We start from the raw sequence: 9,506 nt of genomic DNA on the forward strand, positions 1-9,506 counted from the left end.
TTGTATTGCACTTTACAAAACTTATTGATGGTAGAAAAATAATAAAAAATCTACTTCACGGATACAGGGTGCAACTGTGCAGTGCAAAGGGCTTGTGTTTAGCAGATTTACACCTCAGCACAGAAACCCCCTCATTTTCACACACAGCAACAGCACACTGAAATAGACAATTTCAATTAAAAAAACCTCAGTGTGCTGTTTCAAAGATTTGTTTAAACAAGCCTATCATCTTTAATTTTGTTGAAAGAGGGACACTGCAACTCAGAAAATACAGTACCAGCCAAAATCTCCCCAGAAGTTGAGTGCATTTAAGAGCATAAATCCAAATCTCTGCTCAAACAAGTGCACTCGTTTCAATAACTAACTTGTTCGAGAGACTTCCTTTGGCACGCCTCTATCAGAGTAAACAGTGGCTACTATATTACGTCCTGGCACAATGCACGACAAGCTCGATCCCCTAAAAATCTGTCCATAAAAAACATGATGCTGTTTGAAGAGACATTAGAGAAGTATTACAATTTTTATTTGTTGAATGGTTATCTTCTGGCTTGGACACAGTGACAGATGACTGTAGTTACATATATTTCTTTTTCCATTTTCAATGTACAATTTTTTAGATTTTAAAATCAATTTTGAGCAAATTTAATATTTTGCACCATTCGGTCACCCCTGGTAACTTCGAACATTCTAATGGCCTTTCTAGAGTCCTATCCAGCTAAGAGAACCTTTTCAACAAATAACTCAAAATCCTGCCAATGTATGCTTAACTGATATTCACATTTAATAACTGCAATATGCGAATAATCTGTGTAACCTTACTCAGATTTACTGTATGACGGCTTCAAAGAAAACCAACAAAGAAAACCTCTCTAAATAAGGTTTATTGCCGCATACATTTGATCAGGTTATATATAACATTTTATTTACATTCAAAAGTCCAGTTCCTTAAGCCGTCAAATCAAACAAACACATACAATTATATGCTTTTAGTTGTTCTTAAGTGGTACCCAACTATGATTGCCAAATAAATCAGAACATCTACATAAACAGAGTGTAACATGGGTTCACACATAAATAAAAAAAGCCATTTGTGGAAATTGATGCTGATATTTTGGGTTTTCTTCATATTGTTAATCAGGCTCTATTTAGGTGATGCGAAAGCTTAACTGGCAGTAATCAAGTCAGGTAATGTGATTAGTCTATTTGAACTAAATGACCACACTTTTAGCCAACTTGTTGTACCTGACCAGTTGCTGTTACATTCACTATTCATGGCATATAAAGGAAATACTTCACATGATTCACATAATCATCACAGTTATTGCCATCCTACGGAGTGACTGGTTATACCACGAACAGGAAGAGTTTCGCACCGTGGAGGACAGAAATTGTTTAATAAATATATCTATAAACAATTGTGTACACATCATTTGCTTGTGGAGCCCTTTACGTGCAGGACTTGCTTAGCTCAGATGAACCACAAAAATGTGGTTAAAACAAAACACTAATTTATACTTGTGTCAAAAGTAAATATTGAGCAGATAAAAGTAGCAACAGCAGTAGCTACAATGCCTTGAAAAAGTATCCATACCCCTTGAACATTTTGTGACCTTACAATTCCAAACTTGAATGTAGACTATCAAAAGGTAGCACATAATTGTTAAGTGGAACTTAAATGATGTATGGTTTTCACAATTGTAAGCGACCAATCTGAAAAGTGTGGTGTGCATTTGTACTCAGGCCCCTCTATAATCCAGCTCAATGAATTGCCTTCATATGTCACCCGATTAGGAGAGTCCACCTGTGTGTAATTTACTCTCAGTATAAATGCACTTGTTCTGTGAAGGCCTCAGTCAACAGCATCATGAAGACTAAGGAACGCACCAGACAGGTTAGGGATGAAGTTGTGGAGACGTTTAAAGCAGGGTTGGTTATAAATAGATGTTGATCTTTTGAACATCTCAGGGAGCACTGTTCAATCAATCTTCCAAAAAGTGAAAAAGTATGGCACAACTGCAAATCTACCAAGACATGGCTATCACCTAAACCACCGGTCTCAAACTCAAGGCCTGGGGACCAGATCCGGCCCGCCACCTTTTATTCGGCCCATGAAAGAAAAGAATGATTTTATTTTTGTTTTGCTAAAAATACCAAAATTGCAAGTTGTCTTCACTTATAATAATGTTGAGATATTGCAAGCATTTTTTGTTCCCAAGGCCCCTTTTAAAATAAATTGAACAATTGAACAAGTTTTTACTGGCTTCTGATTTCAAAACTGGTTATTTGTTGTGTACATGTAATAATGAGATGACCATACGTGTATATGGGTTCACAGTCATAACGCCCCCCTGAGGGAAACCATAACTACGATGTGGCCGGTGACAAAAATAAGTTTGCACCAGTGACCTAACTTGACAGAGTGTGCGAGGAGAGCACTAGTCAGAGAAGCAGCCAAGAGGCCAATGATCTCTCTGGAGGGGCTGCAGAAATCCACAGCTCAGGTGGGAGAATTCCTTCACAGGACAAATAGAAGTCACGCATGCCAGAAATCTGTGCTTCATGGAAGAGTGGCAAGAAAGTCATTGTTGAACGGAAGGCCGAAGAAGCGCCGTTTGCAGTTTGCCACAAGCCATGTAGGGAACACAGCAAACGTGGAAGGTGCTTTGGTAAAATGAGGCCAAAGTTGATTTTTTTTGGCCTAAATGCAAACTGCTATTTTTGATGGAAAACTAACACTGCTCATCACCCTGAACAAACCATCCTCACTGTGAAACATGATGGTGGCAACAACATGCTGTGTAGATGCTCTTCTCCAGCAGGGACAGGGAAGCTGGTCTGAGTTGATGGGAACAGTGGCGGTTTCTGATGCGCAATTGACCATCGGTGCACATGGCACCTACAATTGTAAAGTGGTCTTTAAAATAAACAGCAAACGCGTGAAAAACTTTGCCAGCAACCTCGTTGACGACCGCTGTTCCAAAGGCACGGTCGTCCAGGGGAGCGCACGCAACGGGCGTCGCATAGGACGCCTCAACTATGACATTTATGGAAGTGTCCGCCACCAGTGGAATAGGTTGGATCAAAGAACATTCATGTGTTAGAATAGCCCTGTTAAAGTAAAGACCTTAATCCCATTAAAGATCTATGGCAAGACTTGAAAATTGTTGTCCATATACTCTCCATAAAATCTGGCTGAGCTTGAGCTATTTTGCAAATAATAGGCAAACATTTCAGTCTAGATGTGCAAAGCTGGTAGAAAAAATACACCAAAAGACTACAAAGTATTAATGCAGGGGTGCTGAATACAAATGCACAACACATTTTTCAGATTTTTATTTAAAATTTTCCGTTCTGTTCTAATTTACAATTACGGGCTACTTTGTGTTGGTCAATCACATAAAATCTCAATTTAAAAAAATTAAGGTTGTGGTTGTAAAGTGGCAAAAGGAAAAGGGGTATGAATAAAAATGATAGAAACCATCTGTTCAGGTTTCTTAAAAATGGCTTAGAAGTACAGAACACAGTTCAAGTAATTTTAACTTAAATGAAAAACTTTCTTAATGTCAAACCTAGATAGTTAAATAAAACCTCTTTGAAACATTTCAGTGTGAGATGATGAAAGTACATTCAGGTGCATTAAACCTAATTTAGTCCTGCCATAATCTAGGATCTATGGTGTGGTTGCAATCAAGACTCTTGTGAAAGTGCAACCAAGTTCAAGCGCCCCCATCCTGGAGCTCACCTGTCGTTGTACTGCTTTAGCTTCATTTCGACGGGGTCCTGTCAAGCTACTCATGCACGACGCAGTTTTCTTTGGCTCGTCTCAGTCTGGAGAGAATGTGTTTCTTCGGGAACTTTAGAGTGGTGCAACCAAACTGACTGACGCCTCCCGTGTCTCCAGGGAGTTTCTCACGTCGCTGGACCCAGCTGCGCCAGCCAGGCTTCCAACAGTAGACACTGTCATAGAACCGGGAACCGTTTTCTCCGCCCAAAACATAAATCCTCCGTTTCCACCTGGCCACACCCCCGGCTGCAATCCGCCGTGGCAGGCCGGGAAAAACTACAGGGCTTGGTGCTCTGTCGCTGCCCCCTCCTGCGGCCACGCGTTGCCCTGCAGAGACACCTCCTCCGGTCACCTCTCGCTCTACACCAAATGCCCTGCGCTCTCTGAAAAACAGTACACGGCCAGTGGCGTCTAAAGTCTCCAGATTGGTGTAGTTTCCATCTAGAAACTTGGTGGTATCCCTGATGTATCCGCCAATGGCACAGACTCCTCCTCGCACTGCTACACCACCAGCAAGGCAGGTGGCACCAGAGTCCAGAGCCACTCGAGTCCAGCAGTCTGTCAGAGTGTGATAAATAAGTACTCCTGAGTGGACCACGGCCCGGTTCTGTTCAAGTGTTGTTCCACCTAAAAGGTAGAGTCGTCCCCGCAGAGCTGCACAGGCGAAGGCACGCAGGGGGAGGGGTAACTGAGGACCAGGTGCCCACTTCAATGTAGCTAGCTCCAGGGTCTCACTTGAGTCAAGCAGTGCCGAGCGATTGCTTCCCCCCAAGGCATAGAGCGACTCACCACAGCCAAGAAGGCCCAGCATACACCGAGGTAGACCCATTGAAGAGCGTTCTGTCCAGCGGTCCAGAACAGAGTCATATTCGTGCACAGCTGAAGACACTGAGCCAGTCCCCAGAATCCCTCCTGCAACAAACAGCCTTTCACCCACAGCCGTGCAGCCAGGACTCACCAGTGAGCCCAACGCCGCCAGCTTCTCCCACTTACCCGTCCGTGGGTCAAAGCAGTCCACGGCGTAGTCTCGTGCAGCTAAATTCTCATCTTCCCTCGGTGTCAGGTCCACACACACAATTTTCTTCTCAAACATTCCCTCCCTTGGTCGAAGGGGCCCTCCAAGGCCTTCACCAGCTGCAGCAGGCCCTAACTCCTGGCTCAGTCTTCGACTCTCCTCTTGGGACAACAGTCCTGGCCGCAGGTGGTGAAGCAGGGCTGGCATGTGGGCATAGCGATCCAACGGTTGGTGCTCGGCCCAGCGCCTCGCAGCATCGTACACCTCTGCCTCAGAGTCTACTCCCAAGCGGTCTGAACTCAAGAGGCTACCTAGGGTGCCGTGATCTAGAAGGAGGAAGTCTTTATGGCGGGACACGCGCGGAAAATGCTGGGCCACCAGCCGGAGGGAGGCACGGAGCAACAGCTGGTCATGGTGAGATCGAGCTAGGGAGTACATCCCCAGACAGTTGTCCAGCGACAGGTGCTCAAACAGAAATCTGCAGAGGATAAATTGAGGACAGAAAAATAACATTTAAATGCAACTAAAAAGAACGAGAACATTAAACCGCAAGCATGACTTCACCTGGAGCACAGGTCCTGAAGAGGCATGACCTGAAGGCGGTTGGCAGCCACAAATAGATCCTCAGCGGTTTCCAGAGAGAGACCCGCCTCTCCAGTGTACACAAACTGGATGACCGTCTCCATGACAGATGGTGTCACTTCCTCCAGTCGGATCTCGGTGAGGCGTGACTCCACCAGAGGACTGGTGAACATGGCCCTGAAGTACGGGCTCACGGCTGCTAGGAGCACCCTGAACAGTCGAGAGTGAAGTTTTGCGTACATATGACAAGGTTTTTAAAACACTCGGCATTCACATGGAGCTCCAAAAACATCTGAAGCCATTGAAATTTGCATACCATGCCAGTACCACGTGTGTGAATAAACTGCTTATCCTCCGTTATCCAAAAGCATATTTTTAATACTCTATTTGGCATAAAGACTGTATTTGGTTTACGATGGCAGCGCAACAAGGCATGCTGTTACCACCACACTTGCTGCTTTTCCTTTGATTGGTTTGTATTTCATTCATTCATTCATTCATCTTCCGGTCCGCTTCTCCTCACTCGGGTCGCGGGCGTGCTGGAGCCTATCCCAGCTATCTTCGGGCGAGAGGCGGGGTACACCCTGAACTGGTCGCCAGCCAATCGCAGGGCACATATAAACAAACAACCATTCGCACTCATATTCATACCTACGGGCAATTTAGAGTCTTCAATTAACCTACCCTGCATGTTTTTGGGATGTGGGAAGAAACCGGAGTACCTGGAGAAAATCCACGCAGCACGTCCACTGTGCCGCCTGGTTTGTATCTATAGCCCAGAAATGTTTTTCATCCAAGTACCAATTATGACTACTGCGTTAGCAGCGTATGTTAGCGATGGACTACAGCACGTTCCAAGTTATGTATGGATTCAGGCTACATCACTGTCGTAGGAATGGACCCCTTAAAATACATTTATGGGAGTAATGAGCCTCCCCTGGTCACTGTAAACACTCCACTGGAGAAGCATTATAAAGATCATTATCTTGAGAGGCACACATGCAAAGATATCTATGTAATTCATCATTCATGAGTGTGTTCAGTGTTGCACCAGAATGATAAAATATAAAGTAAACGAGCGAGCGAAATGACATGTTCTAAAAAATTTAAGTCTTGTGCAAACTGCCACATTCGGGAAAAGGCAGACAACTACCTTGAACTGATCTCGAATGCAGAAACTGCATTTAATTTGACTAAGGAAAGAAAACCTTGGCCGGCACGGTGGACGACTGGTTAGCACATCTGCCTCACAGTTCTGAGGACCGGGATTCAAAACCCAGCCCCGCCTGTGTAGTTTGCACGTTCTCCCCGTGCCTGCGTGGGTTTTCTCCGGGTACTCCGGTTTCCTCCCACATCCCAAAAACATGTGTGGTAGGTTGTTGAAGACTCTAATTGCCTGTAGGAGTGAATGTGAGTGCGAATGGTTGTTTGTTTATGTGTGCCCTGCGATTGGCTGGTGACCAGTTCAGGGTGTACCCTGCCTCTCGCCCGAAGATAGCTGGGATAGGCTCCAGCACGCCTGCGACCCTAGTGCGGATAAGCGGTACAGAAAATGGAGGGATGGATGGAAGAAAACTTGGAACAATTCTAAATGTCAACACTTAGCATTCCGATCCTTGACCACAATTGTAACTCAAAATACTAATCTCAAATCATCTTTCCCCATTGAAATGAATAGAAACGCCCTTAATCCGGTTTAGCCTCCCTAAAAAAACAACAAAGATGTTTCTAATGTGTTTTAATGAGAAAAATAGCATTACGCAGTCCAATATTATACTTTATAAAAACACAGTTATGACAATTAAATACAATTAAAAATAATTAAACCATTTTTGTCACACTTTCTCCTTCAGTGCACATTGTCCTGCTCATTCTGGTGTACACCCCTTAGCCACCTGGCGGAAGTGCAGTATAAGACAGAAATAAATAAGAACACAGTTCAAGTTTAAATACACAAATTCAATTTTCTTTGTTTTACATTTAGTTTGACAATAAATTTAAGATGAGCGTGGCAATAAACATTGTGAGGCCTCTTATTTGAAGAATGTTTTCTAATTATATGTGCCAAACTGCCGCTTGTTGTGATGTGGTTTGTAAAGGCGTTCTAGTTATTAAAAATTTTTTTTAACATATTTGTCCTCTGACCTTTAAAAAACTCATGGGCGCTTAAGTTGCCCCTGCTCCAGTGTGTTCACTGTGATGGGTAAAATGCAGAGAACAAATTTTGTGTGCATGCATGCGTGTTCATGACAATAAAGATGATTCTTCGTCTTCTTCACGTGTATCCCAAGACACCACTATATGAGACAACTATGGACTTAATTGCCAAATGACATAAAATACTGCCGGTTGTTGTGAAGTGAGTTGAGTTACCTGCCACCATACAGCACTCTTATCTCAAGGTTGAGCTCGCAAGTCAAAGCAACAAAAAAAAATCAGCCGATTGACAGCTCATGTTTTAAAAAACTCCTTAAGTTGATTCACGTGTATCCCAAGACACCACTTTATGAGGCAACTATGGAATTAATTGCCAAATGACATAAAATATTAAGTGTTGCCTTCAATCAAATAAGAGTTGTCCCCATTTTAGGTAGAACGTATGCTGTGATATCGTTCCTCCATAAATTATACACCATTTACCCTCAATATAGTCCTGGAACCTATCCCAGTTGACTATGGGCGAGAATCGTGGTACACCCTCGACTGGTCACCAGGCAATTACAGAGCTTTATTTATATATATATGTATTTTACATATAAAAGCCTAACTTGGGACTGGAGTTCACATTGGTCTTGGAACTACAATATTCAGAATAGCATTGTTATTTTAGTGTACATATCAGTAAATAACATCCAATGAGTCGTGGGTGAGTTGTAGAATGTGCTAGGTGTACCTGTGACACAGGAACTTTCTCCCCTCAACAAGCAGGGTCACATCACACAGCTGCTGAGCATCCAGGAGCTGCTTCAGTCCTAAGGATGCATGAAGAGAAAGGACATAGGGACGTAAGAGCCACACTGAGCCGTCGAGAAGGAAGGTCATGGGAGGAAAGGAAAGGAAATCAACTGACTCGTCTGCAAGTCATGTCCTTGAAGGGGACCCCCTCATTATTTGAGGCTGCCTCACCGAGAGTGACGTAGTCTCCCAGCGGAGTGGTGCTGTCATCGGGGAAGTCCTCCTCTTCTGAGTCACTGTCTGACAGAGGCTCTCCTCCTCCTCCATCCCCGTCCTGCCATGGCTGAGGGCGCCATGTGACTGTGCCCCCACGCACAGCATTCATCTGAAGAGCAGTACACACACGCACAGCATGTATTATTGGAGTAGTGCAGCTTAATGTTAACGTTGTGGGTTTAGGGGTTGTTGTTGGTTGGGGTTGTCAAATAACACCAACACTGTATTCATTCATAAAATACTTTACATGGCAAGCTGTTTTCATGTCAACACTACCTTTGCTCTTCTTCTCGTTTCCACCGTGAAGGCGGTTGTGTCTCACTCTTAACAGAAATGTGTGAGGAAGGTCGTTTGCGCCCGAACCCCCGCTTTTATTGTCACAGACAGTAGTACTGTGCTGCTCCGGGCCTGCGGTGAAGACGAGTCAGGCTACACGCTGTCCATCCAGCCACACGCACAAAACCAACGTACACACAGAAAATTAGCGCACACGGGAACGATTCCCCTCCTGTTCATGACGCGTCCCGCGGTGACCAGGTATATACTCCACTGTGGCAAAGAGCCCCATGAATGCGGCTGAATAATGAGGACGTGTAGAGGTTGTTTTGGGAATACGGAGAAAGAAATGTAAAGTGAGTTGAGCTCCAGCCGGCCGCACTTGTCACGTCAGACTGGATCACCGCAGCGCTTAGTTTCCGCTCACCTGATTGGCTGACCTTTGGCTCGTGACAATAGCTCTGCTTTTCGTCCACACTTGTTATAATGTTAATATTCCTACCCCCAGCCTTTAAGTATGCAAAACAACAACACCGGACAGCTGTACACGATGTAAATACATAGCTTTTGTACAAATAAATTGCCAAGGAACCGTTGATGTTCTTTTTCTGCTTCCGGAGTCGTGCTGCCTTTTCGAACAGCTTCGGTGTAGTTGCAAAGAGTGCTTTTGGCTTTTCA

At 44.2% G+C, this 9,506-nt stretch overlaps 1 protein-coding gene across 3 annotated transcripts; it reads right to left on the reverse strand.

The window, feature by feature from the left end:
- Window positions 1-501: 501 nt before the first annotated feature.
- On the reverse strand, window positions 502-9,479 carry si:dkey-260j18.2 (uncharacterized protein LOC325231 homolog). 3 transcript variants are annotated; one of them, XM_061781307.1, is made up of 6 exons: window positions 9,256-9,479; window positions 8,829-8,988; window positions 8,508-8,661; window positions 8,275-8,353; window positions 5,364-5,591; window positions 502-5,277 (listed from the first exon to the last, which is right to left on the reverse strand). In XM_061781307.1, exons 3-6 carry the CDS (start codon window positions 8,659-8,661, stop codon window positions 3,789-3,791), a joined length of 1,950 nt encoding a protein of 649 aa, XP_061637291.1. In that variant the 5' UTR covers window positions 8,829-8,988; window positions 9,256-9,479; the 3' UTR covers window positions 502-3,788. The 3 variants fall into 3 exon arrangements, with proteins under 3 accessions (XP_061637291.1, XP_061637290.1, XP_061637292.1); XM_061781306.1 differs by lacking the exon at window positions 9,256-9,479 and having other exon boundaries at window positions 8,829-9,244; XM_061781308.1 differs by lacking the exons at window positions 8,829-8,988; window positions 9,256-9,479 and having other exon boundaries at window positions 8,452-8,576.
- Window positions 9,480-9,506: the final 27 nt, after the last annotated feature.

The sequence above is a fragment of the Phyllopteryx taeniolatus genome, chromosome 8 (genome assembly GCF_024500385.1).
Source record: "Phyllopteryx taeniolatus isolate TA_2022b chromosome 8, UOR_Ptae_1.2, whole genome shotgun sequence".
Taxonomy (NCBI): Eukaryota; Metazoa; Chordata; class Actinopteri; order Syngnathiformes; family Syngnathidae; genus Phyllopteryx; species Phyllopteryx taeniolatus.